Source organism: Pollicipes pollicipes, unplaced genomic scaffold (genome assembly GCF_011947565.3).
Source record: "Pollicipes pollicipes isolate AB1234 unplaced genomic scaffold, Ppol_2.1 Scaffold_7262;HRSCAF=8765_pilon_pilon_pilon, whole genome shotgun sequence".
In the NCBI taxonomy this organism is placed as follows: Eukaryota; Metazoa; Arthropoda; class Thecostraca; order Pollicipedomorpha; family Pollicipedidae; genus Pollicipes; species Pollicipes pollicipes.
In genome coordinates this window covers 20952294-20973987 of record NW_023597055.1, presented here as the reverse complement: position 1 = coordinate 20973987, position 21694 = coordinate 20952294, and the positions used below count along the sequence as shown (strand labels likewise).

Genomic DNA, 21694 nt, shown 5'->3' with positions numbered 1-21694 from the left:
TTTGCCGTCTGTTGCTGTCAAACACCAGACACCACCTGCCGTAACGTGCTGTGTTACATCACCAGCCGGTAATACTCCAGACCCGCATCTCAGTCCATCCGCCGCTGCATTGTCTCGGCAGCAGCGGGTGAAATTTAACGCTCCAAACAAAGGCGGCGGGCCCGGAGCCAGGGGCGTGAAGTGGCGGCCGCGTGTCTCGCCGGGGCCGTATCATCCATGCGTCCATAGTGCAGAGCGTACAAAGTGCGAAATGTCCCAAGCACACGATGTCCAAGACACGTAATGTTTGAAGTGTACAATGTCCAAATGACGCAAGTCGTAAATATAATTGTTTTCAGATTTGGCTTCGATGCGTTATTGACAGGTTAATGTGTTTCCGTGTATTTTCCTCTACTCTCCTGGAGGCTTTATAGTGACCTTTGAAAGTCATGCTGCCGACACCATGGCGACACGTTGCCACCTCCAGGGTTGGATTTCATGCCTTATTGACGGAGTAGTGCGTATATGCGTACTTAACTGTTAGCTGCCTTGGTGCTATACGATGACCTATTATATGTTAGGTTATCAGCGGTGCATATCCATCACGACAGGACGAGCTCGTAGACGTTTTGATGCTTGCATTTGATACATTATTGACGGAGTGTGTGTGGCCGCATTTTTAATTCCCCTACTGCCTGGGGCTTATAGGGTGACCTCCAGAGATTCGGCTGCCAGAAGTGCCTACACCTGACGTCATGGCGAACAGCGGCCGTTTTTAGATGTGGGTTTGATGCATTAATGACCAAGAAATCGGTGATGGCGTGTTGTCCCCCAATTGTCTGGCAGCTGTGAGGCGACCTTTACGGGAATTGTTACCAAATGTGCAAATACCTAACGCCACGGCGACCTCATGAGCGTCGGCAGGCTTGGGTTCGATGCCTTGCTGACGGAGTGATGTGTCTGCACATTCGACTTCAATTGCCTTGAAGGTACACAATGACCTCCATTCCTTTAGGGGTCAGTTTGTCAGAATTCAATGCATTTGACGTTGCAGCGAGCACGTGGTTGTGTTCGGATTTGAATTCGATGCCTTATTGACGGGCAAATGTGTGACTGTATATTGGATTAGCCACGCCTTCGAGGCTACATCGTGACCTTCAGAAAGGTCAAATTGCCAAATGTGCATATACCTGACGTTGGAATCCCAATCTGAACACGTGGCCGTATTCAGATTGGGATTCGATGCATGATGGACGAAGTTTGACATCCAAGGCCTCAGCCATGGAAGAGCATGGGGAAAGACATTCCAGGGTTTCGAAAGCGTTCTCTTACAATGCATGTAATCAGGGCTCTCAGAATCGCCGTGAATTCGTAATCTTATTTTGAGGCTGAACACGGGGTGACTATACGGCCTGATTTTAGCAACATTAGGTAGGTTATGAACGTTCAAAAATTATTCAGTGTGATGAACGCCGGAAAACCCTGCAACAAATAGCTATACCCCAGCACCAAACACAAGGGATCGAAACGTCGATAAAAATATTATGCTTTCGACGCATGCTCGGGTTGTCCTTATCAATCCCTGGTATTATGAGGCCGCAGGACTTGAGCACACCGTTCCAGTAATGTTCGTGAGGTTGAGGCAATGCTGGAGGCCGGATAAACGCGGCGAGCGAGATTCCTAACCAATACTCGGTACGGGTCATCGTGAACTTCCGGCTTAGCCGTCTGCGTTTCGTGCAGCCCTTTTTGTGGCATTGTCTTTGCAGATTAGGAAAATTCTCCGAATTTTTTTACATTCCCGTGTCTTATCTGCCAGGTGTTTCTCTTTCATTTGCTCAGGACTTGTTCAAACCCTTATTACTCGCGAGTGCTCTTGAGCATGTCAGCTCGAAGCGTGGAGCACCGTTCATATGATGAATGTTTGCGATATAACTTCGTTTCAGCAGTACGTTCCGTCATTTGAAGGTCAATAACTCACCATACGAACTATAAACTCAAGCTGCCGAAATACAAGGAGCTGAAGATCTTTCTTTCTTGCATAATGCTGCACGCGTTTACACTGTTGGTCGACCAATATCTTACCAAGTTGGTTACAGGATGTGTCTTCCGACCCGCCCACCCACGGCGGAGTGGGTTCGAGTCGCCTCAGGCGCCCACTTCTCGCTTCTGATTGGGATAGCCTGCGCCCAGCGGCCGTATCCACCACGTCAGAGGGCAGGTCGGGCCGTGCCCATTGCGACACGTGAGGCCCTCGCCGCAAGATCCTGCCGTCGACCCGGACCCTCAGGATCGAGTTGAGGGATTGGGGCTCACGCAATAACCCCGGCTTAGTGTGCGTGCTGATCACCGAAATCCACCAAATCAAAATGTCAGACTAAAGTAGTTTTAAAATGTCAAACAGTTGGGCTTGTCTCCGTCCCCGTGGCGGCGGAGCCCATTTCAACGTACGACTTCTGAACGCTGCTGAACACCTGCTGCGGATGAGATGTGTATTTGTACGGTGCAATTCACATCAAATAAACCCCAGCGACAGGTGGCGCCACCGCGCGCTGCGGCCGCGCCGCCGGCAGCGGACGGTTGACCGGTGGCGCCGCCGCCAGCAGCGGGCGGTTGACCGGTGGCGCCGCTGCCAGCAGCGGGAGGTTGACCGGTGGCGCCGCTGCCAGCAGCGGGCGGTTGACCGGTGGCGCCGCCGCCAGCAGCAGGCGGTTGGCCGGTGGCACCGCCGCCAGCAGCGGGCAGTTGACCGGTGGCGCCGCCGCCAGCAGCGGGCGGTTGACCGGTGGCGCCGCCGCCAGCAGCGGGCGGTTGACCGGCGGCGCCGCCGCCAGCAGCAGCCGCCGCTACCAGTCCGGCACGGCGAACACGTCCGTGTCGGCTGCGGCTGTCGAGCCCCCGGGTGCTGTCGTCCCGTTCGCCGAAGAGTCTGGAGAAAGGAGAAAAAAACACGATAATTACATTTGCGGCATAAGCTGGCGCGTCCTGCTGCCGTGGTCCACGAGCGGTCCAGGTGTGCCATGCCGCATACAACACATCTACTAGTCGTTATCATGCCTGCCTCATTACGAAAGTCCGAGCGATCACTGTGCCAAGGAGAGCTCCAAGAATCGACCCAGCTTGGCAGGCTGATGATAACGCCAGATGCCCTTGCATCAACACCAGCGCTAAAAGCGACCCCATGCTTGATAATTTGTGTGCCCGCCTACAACACTTATTTTTCGTTGTTTTCTTAAGAAGTGATACCTTTCCGATGAGGTGAACCGCCGCATAGCACAAATTAGAATCCTGTTTGTGTATTTCAGATTGCAGTCGGTGTCAGTGATTCAAAATACTTGAAACGAAAAGGCGAAACGTTTAGATGCGTTCCAGTAGTGTGTTTAATAGGCGTTCAGTGTTTCAGTAGTGTTTTTGGTAGCCTTTTAGAGTTTTTAAGTCAAAATTGTCACTTTACTGCTTGCCTAACGTCGATCTCTCCAACACGTTTGGTGCCAGCTCCAGGACATCGAGGAAATAATCCGGTAATGATTATGACTCCAATAAGTAAGAGTCTCGGTCTGTTCCTTGCCTATTCTGGACCACAAGTGACACACACAACCAGCAGCTTAACAGCAAAACAACCAAGGGAACGGGCAACATGGCCTCGGGACACAAGCTGGAATGGTCATTTGATTATGCCTTGACACATGTAGCTGCCTGGCCGACGAGCATTTTCATACTACGATGGATGCGGCGCCAGCAAAAGTCCCTTGCATCGGGATTCAAGCCTGGATCCAATAATTATCAACACCAAAGCCTAACACCCACTTGACTAGCTTTCCTCACACACAGAGCTACGGCACTGTGAGGCGCAGCTGACTGTTCAGCACACCCCGCTGACTTACTGACGCCCTGCGGACTCACCGGAAGTCTCCCGCTTCCGCTTCTTCCGGGCGGACCTGGCCAGCGCGTGCTGCGCGTCGCTCCCGGCGTCCCGCGGCGAGCTGTGGCGCGGTGCGCCGCTGTCGGCCGCGGTCGGACTGGAGCGCGCCGCCGCCTCGCTGCCGGAGGCGGTGCGGCGGCGTGGGGCGCCTGCGGCGGCTGGCGGCCGGCCCGGGCCCGGGCGCGGACTGACCCCAGCGGCGGGCGGCGCGTCTGCGGTCACCGAGCCCGCGCCGCCAGCGACGGAGACCGCGCGGGCCGGCGCGGGAGAGGTCTTCTGCTTCGTGGCTCGGTCGGGGCGCGACATTCGCTGAAAGGGAGGCGTGGTTGACGCCCACGACTCGCACAAGACTGCTTCACATGGGTGTTCAGTTAGTTGTCATAGATGTGTCAGCGATACTTGGCTTTTCCCATGACCAAACTAGACGCACAACAGCCGCATATTTGAACCACAGACACGTGAATGCAGATGAGAGATCAGTGCCATGTCCTCTCCCTGACAACCTGTGTCACTCCGGGAGCGGCCAGCCGCCCACGACCCCGTCCCCCTCCATACCCTGCGCCGCGCCGCCCCGCCACCGACCTGCGCCGCCTGCCACTCGCTGTAGGTGCAGAGCGTGAAGAGGCCGGCCGCCTTGACGTTCTGCAGCACCTGGCTCGCCTGGTCCCGCCGGTCCAGCGAGACGAACGCCGACGTGTCGTTAATCCAGGCCACGTGCACCCGGCCTGCGTGCAGCCCACCCGTCAGTCAGAACCCCGTGCTGCGGTGCTAGGCCACGGGTCACGGGTCACGGGTCACGGGTCACGGGTCACGGGCCACGGGTCACGAGTCACTGGTCATGGGTCACGGCCCTCGGCCCGGCATTTCGCCAAGTCCTGATTTGCAGCTGCGCTCCAAAAGTCGTGATCACAGACCTTCGTCCGGTATGTTGGCGTCAGGTGGCGTGAGCTTGGCGCTCCGCACTGATTTCTAAAGCAGTCCATCCGTCTCCGGGTCAGGACAACCAGCGACATCGGCTCCCTGATGTCTCGGCGGGACGCATTTTGGCATCGGTCTCACCGTTTTGTGACGCGGCAGGCGAGTCACACAGCGTGGTCACGAGTCAGGGGACTTAACCACACAACGGGCAGGAGAAGGTCCGCGACGCCCGGTAATGCAACACACACACACGCACGCACGCACGCACGCACACGCACACACGCACACGCACACGCACGCACACACACACACACACACACACACACACACACACACACACACACACACACACACACACACACACACACACACACACACACACACACACACACACACACACACCGATGTGCAGCACACAGCGGCAGTTTGACCAGTACAACGTGCGAGAAGTTTGTGTTACGCAGTGTGCGGGCGGCCTGAGACCCCGGCGCATTTGACCGCAGATCGCACTCAACCCCTGATGCACTCGACATGGGCGTAAATTAACGGTGACATCGCTGGGGCTGGATCATGTCAGCTCCGCAACGATAGCCAGGGTAGGCTCGCGTTCGTAGCCACGGTACGGGCCGTCGACGACTCACTGAAGGCACTGAACAGCTGGACGATGTCGCCCGTCTTCCAGGCGGCCGGGAAGGTCAGATGGAACACGTGGTCACGGCTGGGCTCCACGTCATCTCCCGTCAGGTTCAGGTACGGCATGTCGGCCATTCTCATCACGAACACCCTGCGGCGGGTATGGTACACATGTACCCACGCCAGGGCCGACAGACGGCTCTGCTAACCCTGGGCCAGTCACATACCATCAGGTCAGGCTCAGGTGAGGTCAGCGCAAGCACAGGCTGACCAGGCTGACATACACTGCACTGCACGGCACGCCGGCCACACGCATCACGCGCAGCCTTCCGCGGCTCAAGGGCACGCACGCTACACTCGCGGCTTCGCTTCACGGAAATGTGATCTCTAGACCAATGGCGACTTCTTACTAACGTAAAATATTGTTTCCCGAATCAATGGGGAATGGGCGACTGCCATGCACGTGGATTCCACTGGCCATTTCACATACTTCAGCTTCTCGCATCAGCTGGACACGGACCTACCACACAAACACTCGCCTCTCCACGCGGAAAACGCGGCCTTTATCCAAAAGCGATCGCAGAACACGAAAGCGGCGCAACTACCCGCCGTAACTCACTTGTTGGAGAAGGGGCGCACGATATCCGCGCTGGGCTCCAGCAGCGGCTTGGGCGGCGTCAGCAGCAGACCTGCGGATCACCAGAGCACTCTCGGGTCCGGTCCTGCTCCACAGATCTGATCGCGGAGCCACCCACACTGGACCGTGTAGGAACAAAACTAACGCACCAATGCCGGCAATTATCACCACTAGGCTTCCACTCAGAGCCCGAATGTCGTGCGCCGCTTCACATAATGTATGACGCGCACCACTGCCAGAGCCAAGCTTTCAACGATTTTTAAACGATTTCAGAACCGCTTTAACGATACTAACACGCTGTCACACCTGGGAGAACGAATACCACCTTCCACATCTAAAAATCCTCCCCACATGCAGCCGTTCTCTACCGCCAACAGCTGGTGAGCCTGCACACTGGGGGACGTCCTCTCACCCAGGTAGTTGACCATTGAGGCGAAGCAGACGGCGGTGAGGAAGGCGTCGTAGCCGGCCTCGTGATGCTTGCTGTCGCCCACGCGGTACTCGGGCCCGCTGCTGCCCTCGGCCGCCACTGCCAACAGGTCAGGTCACGTCAGGTCAGGTCAGGTCAGCTCGGGGTGAGACCTGGTCAGGTTAGGTTGGGTCAGCTCAGGATGAGACAGATCAGGGTCAGGTCGAATCGGATCAGACCAAGTCAGGTCAGCTCGGGATAAGATCAGATCAGTGTCAGATTGGGTCGGGTCAGGGTCAGATAATATCGGGACAGGCCAGGCGAGAATCACGCCACGCTGGCATCAAGTGAGGTCAGGCCCATGCAAGTCTGCAGGCGAGTCAGGGCCATGCAAGGCCACATTCCAGGCAGGACTATGCAAGACTGTATTCTAGGCAGGGCCATGTAAGGCTTCAGTGAGGGCAGAGCTATGCAAGCCTGTATTATGGACAGGGCCATGCAAGGTCGTAGTCAGGTCACGGCATGTACGATTTGAGCCAGATCCAGTCCACTAGGAGTCGGTTCGAGTCGGATCGGCACCGCGCGACGTCAGATCAGGTCCAGGACAGTCAGCACAGGTCGGGTCAGGTCAAGTAAAGCGGGGTTCTTGCCAGGTCAGACCGAGGTCAGATCGGTTGGCTCAAGCCAGTCAGGTCAGGGCGGGTTCGGCCGACAGCGGCAGCGTATCAGCGTCGCCTCAGCGGGGGCGCACAGCACGCCCTGGACCGCGGCAGTCGACTCCGAGTACATGTCCTGAGGACAACCGTCGGGGCGCAGGGCACGCGCCGCCCAGTCCGAGTCTCTCCCGGCTAGGGCAGTTGGACGCGTCTGGTTGGGGTCGGGACAGTCGGGAGCGGTTACGCTGACGTGTGCCCGGTTGTTTCTCGCTACGTGGTCCTGGTCGATCAGTTCTCGAGCCCGAAGCAAACACTAATAGATAATGCAAGGTGTGCACCCTATACCGCACTGTGTCAACCAAATAATAAAGTGCAACGATTCTGGTCACAACGAAGGTCTGCTTAGCATCGGGCGACGAGAAAGCTGTGCCTGGGAGATGAAAATGGTGTGCGATTAAAAAAGTGATTTACCGTCGCAAGAGAAACGAGATCGCACATAGCCAACAGCGGAAAGGCGCTCTACTCACCGACCGTGGGCGCGGTGAAGGGATGCGTTCCCAGACAGACCACCATCTCGCCCAGCGTGGTCGACGGGATGAGGTCGCGGAACGGCTGTGTTGAGCCCATCACCTTGGTGTCGACCAGACTGTGAACAGGCCGATCAGAGAGAAAGAGCTCCCCAGGCCGCGCCTCGCGTCTGCTTTCGCCGGCATCTGACAGCTACGTAGCTGGGCGCCAGTCGCATTACTGCCGTTCTTCTACATGTCCCGCTAGCCCAAGGTCCTCAAAGCATAACCAGACCCACCGACAGCCTGCCGCCATCACCGGCATATCTCACACTTAATACTGCCTTCGGCATGGCACCAGCGTCTGCTATCTGTTATTATTATTATATACATCACGATACTAAAAACTGATATGGACCAGCAGTTGCAGGAGCTACCGCAACAAGCAGCAGCACCCCTGGTGCAAACCGGGACACATAAAACTTCTCCGCATCCGGTTTGGAACCAATACATTTTGATCACAAGATCGACCACACCGCTCGTCCACCGCGCCTGCCGACAGGGCGAATCCGGGACAAGCTGGCGCCGCCTGCCACCGCCTGGGGAAGACACAGGGGAAGACGCAGCTGACCTGGGGAAGACGCAGCCGACTACCGCCCTGAAGTCGGCGTAGCTCTGCGGCAGCGGACAGACGAACTGTTCCACCATGTGCAGCAGGTCCAGCAGCATGTTGTGGCCCACGACCGTCTTGCCCTAGCAGAGGGGCACGGGAGGGACGTCAGCGCGCCGCGGGGGAGAGGGAGGGAAGGGAGGGGGGAGGGGGGCACAGGAGGGTCGCGGCGGGCGGCGGGAGCCCAGCCACGGCGCAGGACAAGGCGCGCTGGAGTTGGCGACACACTCGTGGTGCCCACCAGTGGAGCATTGTAAGCCGTTATTGCGGGCGATGACGGCTCGCGACGTGTAATCGAGTAGACCCTTGTCGTTCTCTTATCATGACCGCGCCAGCGCAAAAGAAATTTCGCGTCACAGTGACATTGCTTGCCCGCGCTGCGCAGACGGCCGTGACGACCCGTGGCGTCACCCACCGACTCGCTGATGGCCGAGATGACCTGGCAGAAGCCGGCCGCCTCGTCCAGCCGCTCGCGCAGTCGGCGGCGCCGCTCTTCCGGGCCGGCGGCTCGCCGCACACGCAGCGTGCGCTGGCCGCCCGGCGTGCGCTGCGTCTCCAGATCCAGCGGTGTGGCCACCCTGCGGTAAGCAGCGACCACAGTGGGGAGAGAGCGGCGAGAAAGCGGTGAGAGCGGCGCGTGAGTGCGGAGGTCGGCGGGCCAGTCGCAGCTACAGGCTAGACAGTCGCGGCAGACGGTCCCGGTGAAGACGCCAGTGCAGTGGGCCCGGCGCAGAAACCGGAACACGGCTGGCAGGGGCAGAGGCGAAGAGACAATGGAACTTCGGCGGCCAGCACATGGTCAGTGTACAGACCCCGGCAGATGTCGCCGACCGCGCATGTGCTGCGACCCTTCACTGCAGAGCCGGTCAGAGGCTCCTCAGAACGCGGGGGGGAGGGGGGGCTGCAGCGCAGAGGCACGTCAAGGAATGCGATACAGAGTTCGGCTCTGGGCCGGAGTGGAGGCCGGCTTATGGGCCGCGGTACGGAAGCCACCAGAGGCGTATGATGCAAAGGTCAGGTGTGTATCACAGAAAACATCGCAGGAACGCATATTTCAGTTCCGAATCCCCATCAAACAATGTAAATTATAGTACTTTTACCAGTATTTCAACTCCACGTGCAGTACACGGAGCTGAATGGCTTTAAACAAGCAATGGTGCATATAGAATGGACGGCGCCGAGAAGTCTAGTATCCGATCACAAACCTGATCCGCGTATACTGGGTACGCACGCAACACTGCAGATCCAGCGGACAGTGAAACACTTGCACCGCCTTGCGGAAACCCCACTGCCAGCGGCAATTCACCCACCCAGACATAACGTTCACCGCAAACCCATCCCACCAGCGGCTAGCTACCACAGCCAGCCACGGCAGCGTACCTGGCGCTGACGTGGTCGTACATGATCTTCCGCTGGTAGCCGCTCAGGCCGTGGAAGTCCAGGTGCTCGTCGGACGAGCGCAGGAACTCCCCGACCTGCGATCTGACCGGCACGCACACACCGTCACACCCGGCGGACAGTCACCCGCCGCCCCGTGGGCGCCGCGCCCCATCCGCCGCGTGCAAACTGCGCCGTCCGCGGGCGATCCTGCCCGCCGCTGTCTACGCTGAAGACTGTCGCGCCACGAATACGACGCGGCGTGTTTGTGTACTAGGTTACGTCTGTACAAACGCGCAGATGGGTTAGCTGTAGTGTGCAAATGCGCGAGTGGTGTGCTGCCCAAGGTGATACTTCGGTGACGCATACACATGCCCACACCTTGGGTTCAATTGGTCGCAACATCAATATTGTTGGATCCGCAAGTGCTTTAAGTGCCTTTTCCCGGGATTCCGCGCTCTTAAATCACTCCCTCAGCTCGCCCCGGAACTCACACAGCCTTGTCGAGGAACTCGGTTTGGTTGTCGGGCACACTGGCAGTGGCGGCGGCAGCAGCGGTGGTGGTGGCGGCGGCCGGCGAGGCGGCTTCCTCCTGCTGTCGCTCTAGCTGATCGCGCAGCGTCTCCACCTGGGCGGGCTTCAGGTACGGTACGCCTGAGGCGGCGCAAGGCGGGGCGTCACGTCGCGGAGCGTCAAGGAGCGGGGTGTCACGGGGCGGGTGTCACGGGGCGGGTGTCACGGGGCGGGTGTCACGGGGCGGGAGTCACGGGGCGGGTGTCACGGGGCGGGTGTCACGGGGCGGGTGTCACGGGGCGGGTGTCACGGGGCGGGCGTCACGGGGCGGGTGTCACGGGGGGGTGGGGCGGGTGTCACGGGGCGGGAGTCACGGGGCGGGAGTCACGGGGCGGGTGTCACGGGGCGGGTGTCACGGGGCGGGTGTCACGGGGCGGGTGTCATGGGGCGGGAGTCACGGGGCGGGGCGTCACGGGGCGGGTGTCACCGGGGCGGGTGTCACGGGGCGGGTGTCACCGGGGCGGGAGTCACGGGGCGGGTGTCACGGGGCGGGTGTCACGGGGCGGGTGTCACCGGGGCGGGAGTCACGGGGCGGGTGTCACGGGGCGGGAGTCACGGGGCGGGAGTCACGGGGGCGGGTGTCATGTCAAGCCACCAGCTCCGTCCGGTGACACGGCATGGGGTGGGGCCGCTTGGCAGTAGTCGAGGGTAAGTACAACAGGTTTTCAAGCAAATTATGCCAACACCAGTTATGCACCCAGCTGTGACTTCGACGCACAATTCATAAACGTTTGGATGAAGTTGCCCCATCAGAGGTATGGAAGGCTTTGTCTTGTTTTGTTTGGTTTAGGTGCGTTTTCTGAAGAAAATCAGCTTCAAAAACGGGCATGACAGTGATATCTTAGAATGGTTCCTCCATCTATAGCGCTTCCTTTCCCAAAACTCCAGACACCATTGAACCAAACGAAATGCAGAGGCAGGGCCGCAGTCAGCCGCACACAGCTGCTGCAGGCAAGCACACGCGAGTGTGAAGTCGGTCAGGACATAGAGTTGCGGCGAGCTCGTACCATCCTTGATCAGCTTGTTGAAGTCGAAGCCATTGCCCGAGAGGAACTCGAGGCTGGACGGCTGGCAGAGGAACGAGCCTTGGCTCGGGTGGCGCGGGAACAGGTAAAAGTTGAACGTCTCCTGCGTGTACCTGCGGTCAGAGTTCGCTGTTAGTAGATTACAGTTACAATCGCACTGCCTAGGTGCAGCTGACTGTAGTCGCACTGTGGTGCCGCAAGCAAATAGCTAATATACACATAAACACACCTGCCAAGCCCCTCATCACCATGTCACTCAGCAAATTATTGCAATAGCACTAACAAAAACTGTGATGTCTCAGATTCAAACCCACCACCACCGGGCCACACAGCCCACCGACCTGCCCCGCTCCTGGTCCAGCGTGAAGGCAGCCAGCCCGAACTGGATGACGAGGAAGCCGGCGGCCGTACGCCGCAGGTGGGCATATCGCTCAGCTGGCGTGTCATATTGACAGGTGGTGCCACCTGTCGTCAGCCCGCTGAACTCACAGTCCACAGCCAGGAAGGAGCAACGTGAGATGGCATCCCGTATGCGTGGAAGGTGGGTGGCAAAGTCTGCGGGAAGAGCGGGTCAGCAGCAGGCCTCACTGGGAGCAAATGGCCCAGTATCTCATGCAAGGGGTGTATAATGGAAAGGGAAGATATCATGATGAGATACTTATGACTACATCTATTCCTCTGACAAGGGTTAAATGATGGCATGACATAGCAAATGAGAGGACTTTGGGAGGACTTTGAGGGCTTTAGATGCCACCCATCACCCAAATTAGGCAGAAGTGCAGTATTTCACAATGCTTCTGAATATAATTCAGAAATCTGGTGATTAGGAAAACTGTTTAGGTTACATGATTCATAAACACTACCATGTGCAGTGACACAAATGACCCAACAGCCATAAGCATGTAACAAGACAAGCAGATAAGTGGGTGAAAATGTACTATGAGCGGCTCAAACAACAATTTTATGAACCAGTACAGACCAACATCATCAACTTATTAAGACGCTACAGAATGATCACCTATCCCTGATGTTTAAATCTAATAGCTTTTGTGGGGGTATGTTAGTCCATTCACAGCATGTAGGTACTATCAACAGGCCTGAAACCTCCTCATCAAAATTAATGTCCCATCACAAATAATGGTAGCCCCTTTCATCACACATTATGGTAGCCCCATCACAAGTTCTGGCTGTCCCCCTGGATTGATAGGATGGGGAAAACCTCTTGAAATGACTACAGCAACTTTTCTGACTAAGGTCAAGATCACCATATGACAGCACTTAAAATATTCATCACATTTCAGTACAATCATTACATCCCTTAACCATCACCAAATCCCTTGCATGGGGCAGTGGGCATGTGCGTAACTTACTTTCCTTGGTTATGTCCATTTCATCTCTTCAGTAGCAAGTTGCAACCAAGTCTTCGGTCGGCCAGATCATAAACCTGACAGTAAATCATCCGATGATTATCATCATAACAAATGAGCTTCATTGCGCTGTCCATGGTGCTAGATGGAATATGCAACTTGATAAGTATTGACACATGAGTTCCAGATGCAGCACAGCCAGACTGAGAACGGTACGGTGGTTTAGCAATAACATGGAAATGGAAAAAAAAAACGGTTCAAATCCGGGGAGAAGCCCGTTTTCGTGTCTTTTGAATGCAATTGCGACCAGCTTTCCTGCTCAGTCCCACAACTTATTTCGCATAACTACATCAATGACCGTGCACCTACCGACACCTGCTTTGCAAATTGCGCGTGTCCCCATTTCCCAATTCGAAACCCCGGCTGGGAATCCTCCAAATTCCAGTTTCGCGCACCATCATTTTCAACTGACGCATTCGCGCCAAGATGTGCAGCATTCGTAAACTAAAGTACAATGCTTGAAAAGCACATTTTGGAAACATCAGTTTGTGCCATGGGCAAAGCGCAGGCGAACTTCGAAATACTGCAAGAGACCAGTTGGAAATGTTAGACTTGCATGCTTTGTTCTTCAGTTGGCACTTAATGCCAAGAGGTTTTCCACATGTTTTGTAACCCAACGAAACAGCTGCAGCATTGTTTCTTATTTAAAACCATTCCGCTTACGCAACAAACGTCTGTGGCACGCGGTGTATCTATCCAGCGCAGGCCGACAAGTTTTTTTTAGTGTAAGTAGGTTATTCTTACAGCACGCGTATTTTTAATCCCGGGGACGAGGGCGGGATTGAAAATGTTACCTTCAGATGTGACGCACGGCGTATCTCTCCGTCGCTGGCCACACACTGTTTTTTTCAATGTACGAGTACAGCTCTTTTGTTACGTTTGACCCGGGCGCCCGTTTCGGACACGCGAGTCAAGACGATCAATAGGGGGCGGGGGAGCCTTTAAAAACACCGACCCCGTCGGAGTATGGGCACCTTTAGAGCACGGAGCGGACTGTCGGGGGGATATTGGCACGAACGCACGCGATGATGGAAGACCATATTGGCCTGGCACGCCGACGACCTGCGCTCGGCGCCTACACCTCTGTAAAATAAAAGACCGGTGGAGGAATGGCCAACCCTTCGGCGATTCTCTGATTTTCCCGGCCCTTTCAAAGTTTTGTAACCTTGTGTCGTATTAATGCAACTTAAAGAAGGGAAAGTTTTTTAGGAATGTTGAGCTTACGTACTCGCACATGATGCCTGATTCGTTATATGTCGTGCACTCCTTTCGTGCTCGCGTTGTATCATAGTAATAAGTGTACCTAATGCACAAATACGTCGCTAATGTGTGTTGTTAAATGACGTGCTGATCCCCGCCTGGTGCTTCCCTACTCGCTTCAATGAACGGTCTGTAGGAAAATAGCGGTTTAGTGAATAATGAATGGCCTGAATTATGTGCCATAGTAAGGGATGCGTCGTGGTCAGACCCGTGCGTTTGACGTAAACATCTCTATCCTGCTTAGCTCATAAATTACGCACAGCTCGGGGTGGCTGTGAATTTTTCACGACTGCAATCGAAGGAATTTGTCACGACGGGCTAAAGGCGTTACAGATGCTTTACCTAGCGACTACCCGCGGGGAGTGATGGAGGAAGTCCTTGGAGGTACGTAGGCAGTTTTTTAGCGGCGGGTTGAAAGGTCCCACTTCATGTAGAAATTAGAAAGTTGGCTGTTGATCGATCTCTCTGTGACTCACAAATGAGGTGGGGGGCATTTTCGCACGTCGCTGGCCGCTAGTGAGAGTAGCAAAAGCACGTGTAGGGTACCGTTGGTGGATTTGCGGCACGCAGAACTTGGGAATTGCTTTTCAGCTGTTTTCTTGCGACTCCTAGAAGACGGAAGTCGGGAAAGGGCGTTGGGCTGTCGTAAAAGCAAGTTGATTTTTTCCGCTGGTGAATTTACATGCGGCCACAGAAGGGGGTTTGCTAAGATAATCATGAGCAACTGATCCTTAGCAGCGGCAGTGGATTTGGTCACTGAGGGTACCGTTGTTAAAATCATTACAGCTGCGCCAGATGGCCAGGTTCGCACATTTGAACCGATGAGGGATTCCGGCGTGGCGATGTGAGATTCCGGCGACAAGGAATTATAAGCCGATGTGGGATTCCGTTGTGCTCAACGGGAGATTCCGGCATATTCAGTAACGAGAGAGGGTGGGGGCGACATAGCGATGTCGCGGTGAGCCTCGCACCAGGCGGCTACTATTAACTGCGGCTAAATTCCGAGGTATGCATGATGTATGGCTGTATGGTTGCGCTGATAATTGAGGGGGGCTGATCGTCGCTCATAACCTGCAGACTGTGTGTGGCGACCAAACTAAAGCCCTCCCTTTAATATGACCGGTGACAATCATGCATGAGCCGGGGGGAATAAAGGAATGCTTGTTGCGCAATCCCAGTAGCGACGTTTGCAGCCCATGTTGGGACGAAAACACTTGTTTCGTAAAAGTCCATGTAATGTCGGTGAGCCAATGTCTTCGCCTTCACTTACAGTCACTCATGAGAGTCGCTTTATGACAGAGCATTGCCTCGGTGGTTATTACCTGCAGATCAATGCAGAGGGCCAGCTAGCCGACAGCCAAAATCGTACGTAACATATTGTCGAGAGACTTAACTAAAAAATTGATGTGATTGAAAAAACCGCTCATAACATAATGATGGCCAGTATGGCAGGTGCCGCGCAAGAGTGAAGCGAGAAAATAAAGAACCTTAACTACCGATCTACGGAAAATCCCCCCCCCGCGTAAGATGTCTAGCATATCTGTTTAAACCTAAAACCAATTGTTGGTGTCTATAAATATTTTCAAATTCTCTGAATCCCCTGGGCCTGAAGTGCTACCATATTTGCGCTCTGTCGTCGACAACAACGTATGACGTAATAAAACAATGTCCTGATGCAAGTTGTGATGGTGTTCACCACCTACCGGTTTCTCGCGTTTGACAAGTTGGCAACATATTCAAATCCATATTCAAATTCAATCCATATCCGTATTCAGAGCGATATTTCCGACTTTGACCTGCTCTGGGTCCCTCAAAGTTCTTCCAGTAGTCTTCCTGTATTCAGTGAAGGCTTCGGAATTGTTTCCTGCACCGTTCAGTTGTCCGTTAGCCTTCTCCTTAGTCCTACAACCTGTTGGTTCGTCGCCCAGCCGGTTATCTGGTGTTGATACACGACTACAGCCCTGCATTTTTATGTAAAAAAGGACTGATTAAAAGGAACTTTAAAAATTAAAAGGACTGATTAAAAGGATAAAAGGATTTTCAGGCTGGCAAGAAAAGGGCCAAACATAGCACTCACGAGGCCAACACCAAAGCAGAGGCACTCACACAGGAACCAATCGACAAAGACCGACTGTCCATCGTCAGTCACATTTCATTTTGGCTGGTCCGGGATGAAGGGTATAACCCCTATATGCTTGAAAAACACGATGAAAATCACGGTTGCTTCAGCACAGGATGCACGGGTCCCCGCCAGTCCCAGCGAAACAGTGAGAGCGAGAGCCTAAACTAGGCCTTTTGTAACAGCCGAAGTGGTGGAGTAGACCAGCCGGTCTAATGCTGAGGAGGATGGTTGACCGCTAGGCAGATTGCCGCTACGCGGTTGCCACGCCAGGCTGCCAGTTTCTGGGCGACACCCATCTCCCGTGTCACGGTCACATGGCTACAGACCCTGTCTCGTCCGGCGCCGGCGCACCCGGGCGTGTTCTCGATGCTGTGCCTGTGCCGAGCTGCAGGTCGCACGGCGCGCGGTGTCGTCCCGCGTCCGCGCCCTCGGTCGTGCTCTCCTGTCCCCTCGGGCAGGCCGATCGTTGACCCAGAGCGTCGGCTGGCGTCCGGGCGGAGCGACGCCGCGACCGTTCGGTGGTTGACGTGTCGGACGGCTGAGCCGGGCCGCAGGTCGAAAAACTGCCGTGGCACGTCTGCTGGGCTTCCACGAAGCTCTTATTTTCCACATAGGCACGTTTTGATTGCGCGAATCAAAGGAGTCCGATTTGAATGACATGTTTAGCATATCCCTCCGGTAATACGTCAGCGAGCCCGGCGGATTGCCGGTAGCAGCGTCAGCGGGGGTGTTCAGCGGCGCCTGTTTGAGATACTCATCGGTTGGAGGGAGGGTCGGAGGCTGGTATTTTCGAGGACTCTGGAGGTGGTCCCTGCCCGCGGATAGAGCCAGGGGCGATCTGGATGGCCAGCAATGGCCGGGAAAAGATTCGTGCCAGGGTAGCGCAGTCCAAGCATCTCGGTTCTGATACCGATGTCATTTTGATAAAACGAGACGTCAGTTTTTCAAATACACAATGACGGGTAAACCGTATAATCTGCCACCTGCGCACGGTGTGAAATTTCTCATAAGCATCAGCCATCTGCGAAATGAAGCCGCAAACACTATACAGGCTTCTGTGAATGCTCGAAAACATGTAGTATACTTGCAATGGTGCACAACAAGCACACACCATGGCAACGGCCAAGCTTGCAAATGATAAATATGAATACCAGATATGATAAAACTGCGTAATGCGCATTATGTCCACGACGAGTTTTGTATGATGGGAGCACAAAGCAACCAGCTGTTCTTATACAGACGATTGGTGTTATTATATCGGCATATTTCGCGCGGATACGCTAAGGAAACAAAGCAAAAGAAAACGTGACGCTCATCATGGGCACACATCAGCCAATGGAAACTCAGCCCAAACATTTCAGTGATCTGTTTCGCACAAACGGAAGTGGTAGCACGTGCAAGTTGCTTGCCAACCATATGCGCAGTCCATGATCCGCCGCAAGCGGCAGCAATCTAGCGAGCTGGCATTTCCATTACCTTTGCCATGACACGCTCGGCTGATACCCCGCCAGGACTGGTGTCCAGACGCACTGGCAGCTTAGGATATCAGATCTCAGACATGACTCCGACGTCCAAAACAAGCATCCGTGACATCACGTGACGCACCCTTGTTACGCAGAGGTGAGTTCGAGGTCAGACAGCTGGGGTGACTTCTGTCTGTCCCAGGAGCCGGCGCACGTGCGCCACCGTCTCTATCACACTGTCTGCAGATATGCCAAGGGCGTGCAGGGCCTCCTTAAACGACCTGTTTAGGGGGTGCAGGCGGCCAGGCCACAAGCAAATAGACATCGGCTGGGGATTTGCAGCATTTTTAAAGTTAAGTCCTGAGGTAGGTGGATTAAGATACGGATTTCTATTTGGACTCGATATTTAAATGTAATTGAATGGATTGGAATCCCGGTATCGAAATCTCGACTGATATGAACAATCTCATGATAAAAAGGAGGACGGGCGACTAAGTGAGGTGCAGTAGGTATTCGTCACGGTATGTATGGTAGCACGTGCCCATAAATCTTTAACCGGGAGAAACTTATGCCGGTTTGATTTGGAACTGTTCCACCGGACAAATCTCCAGAATAATCTATTCAATCCCCAGTTCCCCAAAATCTTAAGTCATCCGCTAAGAGACTTCTACTGAACGCGGTGCTTCTTCCGCAGTGGTCAAAGTCACTCATGAAGCTCCGCCACACGATATTCGTCGATCGCTTTTGGTCAATGGCAGTGGCTTGCTGCAGCTCCTCCCCATACAGTCAGTGGAACGACACTTTCGACTCGTCACTTATCGGCTAGTGGGTCGGATGTTCATACGGGCTCACGCTCTTCAGTTCCACACAGTCGAAGTCGCCTTCTTGCCGCGGACTTCGCGTTTGACCCGATGTGGCCATTACTCATTGGAGCGCTTTCCTGGAAAATAGTGCGCATGGAAGAGTTGAAGAGCCTTGCACGTGGTCATAAAAAGACACGTTGTCCCGCAAGAGTGGGCGCACGCAAACCTCGGCCCCAGCGCCCGTCCGCCCCCCCCCCCCCCCACACCATAACTTGCGTGAGTCGATGTGTGTCAAAGTCGGTGAGTGAATGAAGCTTGACTAGGTGCCTCAGCTGGGTGGCCAGCTAGGTGGCTGGGTGGCATAGGCAGGGTATTTAGGTGGCTTGACTCTCGCTCCGGGAGAGGTCTCAGTGCTGGCGCGCTCCTGCAACAAGAGCAACCCTGGGCCTCTTTGTATAGCTAGATCTATATAATGAAGCAGTCGATACATGAACCTAAAACAGCCGGAGAACACCGAATCGACCGACTTCAGATAGACCTAAGACACTTGGCACGGGGACGTTATGGCTCAGAAGTTGGCGCGTCGGATTCCCGTGTGGGTGCTTGGGTTCGAATCCCGGTTGTGTCATGATCCTTGAGATTTAATATCGCTAACGCAGTCGCTGGCTCTCAATCAATGGGATGTGGCGGCGTACGTCGCGTTCCCGTACAAAGGCACTTAAGATGCGGATTCGAACACCCCATCGCTGAAGACTGTTGTGAACATGATCAGATGATATCTTGAAGCATCATCTCAATTAATTTTTGCTGTCGTTATCTAGACGTGGCAGGGACTTCAGTCGTCACCCAAATCTATGCCAAACGTATATCGACGCGATACCATTGGCGTTGTATGTGATTGTGCCACCGCATTCCACGTGAAGGCGTCCAAAACACGTCGCATCACGTGAACTCACACAAGTCACGACCGCCTTCCGAAGGTTGTCAGCATATCTGTGGAAGTGGACGAGAACGTACTTGATTGAAGGTGCAGAATGGCGATCACACAATGCTCAATTAGGCAGGCAGGCTTGCAAACTTGTCGAGATTTTCCAGACCAGGCACTGGCATTTTTCAAACCAGGCACATAAGTTCGTGTTGAATTCAAGAAATAGCGTTGCTGCTAGACGGCAGACTCGGGATCATGCTGTACCGTCAAATGATGATTCTCTTAGCTCCCCGAAGGTCCTGCTCCATGCTCACGCTGTAATACCCTTCCCCCCGCCCCTCTTCCTGTTACAGAGTTTTATCTGCATGTACCGCTGCAACAGAGCATAAGGCTGTTGAAATATGGCTTCTGCACCAGCGCCCTCGCGCCTGGAAAGGCCGTCTGAGAATCCTGTAGCTAACTGCACAGGTCATCATCGCACCCGGGAACATGCGCGAAGCTGTCGTAGGATAATGTTGCTCACCAACCGAGGGTTGTTAAAGCTCTCGCCGTAATATATGAACAAGTGAAGGGCCTGGGACGCCACAGGAAATCCATGTTCATATATAGTAATCCACCCATATTCATATATTCCCACAAAACCCCATGTAACGCGTTATAAAATCCCAAACGGTCTCCTAACAACACCCTGGTGAGGTTTACTCCACAATCGCGCCTACCACGCACATGGCCATTCGAAGCGAGTAGCATGGAAGACCACGGCGTGGTATCTTACTTCATCATTTGACATGTTCCGCTCGTTCGTGCGCTCTCGGTGTAATGATGGATGCGTTTGGGGTTGTACAGGTGAGTGTTTTATATTTGAGGATTCGGATTCACATAATTTGAAAATATTTCATTAGAATCGAACTTTGCAAATCTTCGAGTTCTGAAAACGGTGATCGAACTCCTGAAAAGCAAGGTTTAAATGCAACACACAACATCATAAGACTACCGCTTAGGTGTTCAAATACAGGTAAAACATTTTGCATCGCTTAACATTTCCTTTACATAAACTAATCGCGACACCTTTATACCTGTAATGCATCTCACTGAACCGCCCGTCCTCCGTTTTATCATGACATTGTACATATCAGTTTTTTTCGAGATTTCGACACCGATATTCCAATTACTTTTCATTGCATGAAAATCATGTCTTCATCATCGATCAAGATGTTGCAGACGGTCTATTAAAGTCAGTCTTCTAAGGCCAAGGATTAATTCAACGAGTGCAGTCATATTACGGTTTGTGTTCAGTTGGTGTATACCACCAATACGCTGCGTGTTTCACTCGAGATATACAATGAAGAGTGCGAGTATGCATCTAAAAATGGGTCGTGCGCTCGCTAGTTCGCAAAAATTGCTGAAAATCATTGGACATCCAATTTGTCGTCTTTCAGTGTGGTCTCTCAGTCAGTGTGGTCTCTCAGTCAGTGTGGTCTGAGACCTGGAGATGATGGCCTCGTTTTCCCGTGTTCAGCGTCTGAGCACGTTATTTGTAAAACATCAGCAGGTGTGAGGCGTCCTGGAATTCGGAAAGGTGTGTTGTGTTCAGGGACCGTCGTGGAAACGTTTTGCCAAGTTTCTGCCAATGGTTATACGAACAAAAATATCCACTTTTTCTTTTAAAAAATTATAAGGAAAAGAGGAGGCGGGTCTAAACATCATATATATATATATATATATATATATATATATATATATATATATATATATGCCAGTCTTCTTAGAATTGGCATTTCATATGACACACACTGTAGCTATTCATATGACACAAACATCTGGAACAGGCTGGCTGTAAAGCTATGGGGGCAAGGCATGTCATCATACCATAAAACTTATCGGAGCCGGGATGATTTGCACGCACGGCAAGTGACGCGGTTATGAGGCATATCATATCGTAACTGATGTCATTAGAACGCAAACGACAGTAAGTTGCAATACTTCGCAGTCACCACGGTCTTACGGCCAGATGACGTGACTTTGCACGTTAATGCTTTGTAAAACAAGAATAGCTTAGCGGACAACACAACATCAAATATTCATGTAATCAGAAACAAAAGGAAAAGCCATGATATGGGCACTGCCTTTCTTGGATTTCTTGATTGCATGCAATGAAAGCAGCCTAAGCTTTGTGCACGTTGCGAGCTATGCTCAATTCATGCACATTGCATGTATTTTGCACTTGGATTCCAAACATTTCCACAGTTTGATATGATTCATCATCGCAGAACGTCACTCCAATCTTGCAATATTTGTTGTATTCGGTCAAGGTGAGACTTTCCGAACATAATATGTGTTAACACACCGTTTTGACTTCAACAGTGAAATGCAAATCAACGCGTGA

The 21694-nt window shown here is 53.7% G+C and overlaps 1 protein-coding gene across 1 annotated transcript; it reads right to left on the bottom strand.

Annotated features, from left to right (window-relative positions):
• Nucleotides 1-4171: 4171 nt before the first annotated feature.
• LOC119113556 (poly(A)-specific ribonuclease PARN) lies at nucleotides 4172-13028 on the bottom strand (the record flags this gene model as incomplete). The annotated part of the gene is made up of 13 exons (XM_037237853.1): nucleotides 12676-13028; nucleotides 11647-11860; nucleotides 11288-11418; nucleotides 10202-10361; nucleotides 9711-9812; nucleotides 8746-8908; nucleotides 8292-8413; nucleotides 7682-7800; nucleotides 6502-6618; nucleotides 6072-6141; nucleotides 5461-5603; nucleotides 4484-4626; nucleotides 4172-4210 (listed from the first exon to the last, which is right to left on the bottom strand). Coding segments are annotated over exons 1-13 (1542 nt in total), but the record flags the coding sequence as incomplete, so codon positions are not given.
• Nucleotides 13029-21694: the final 8666 nt, after the last annotated feature.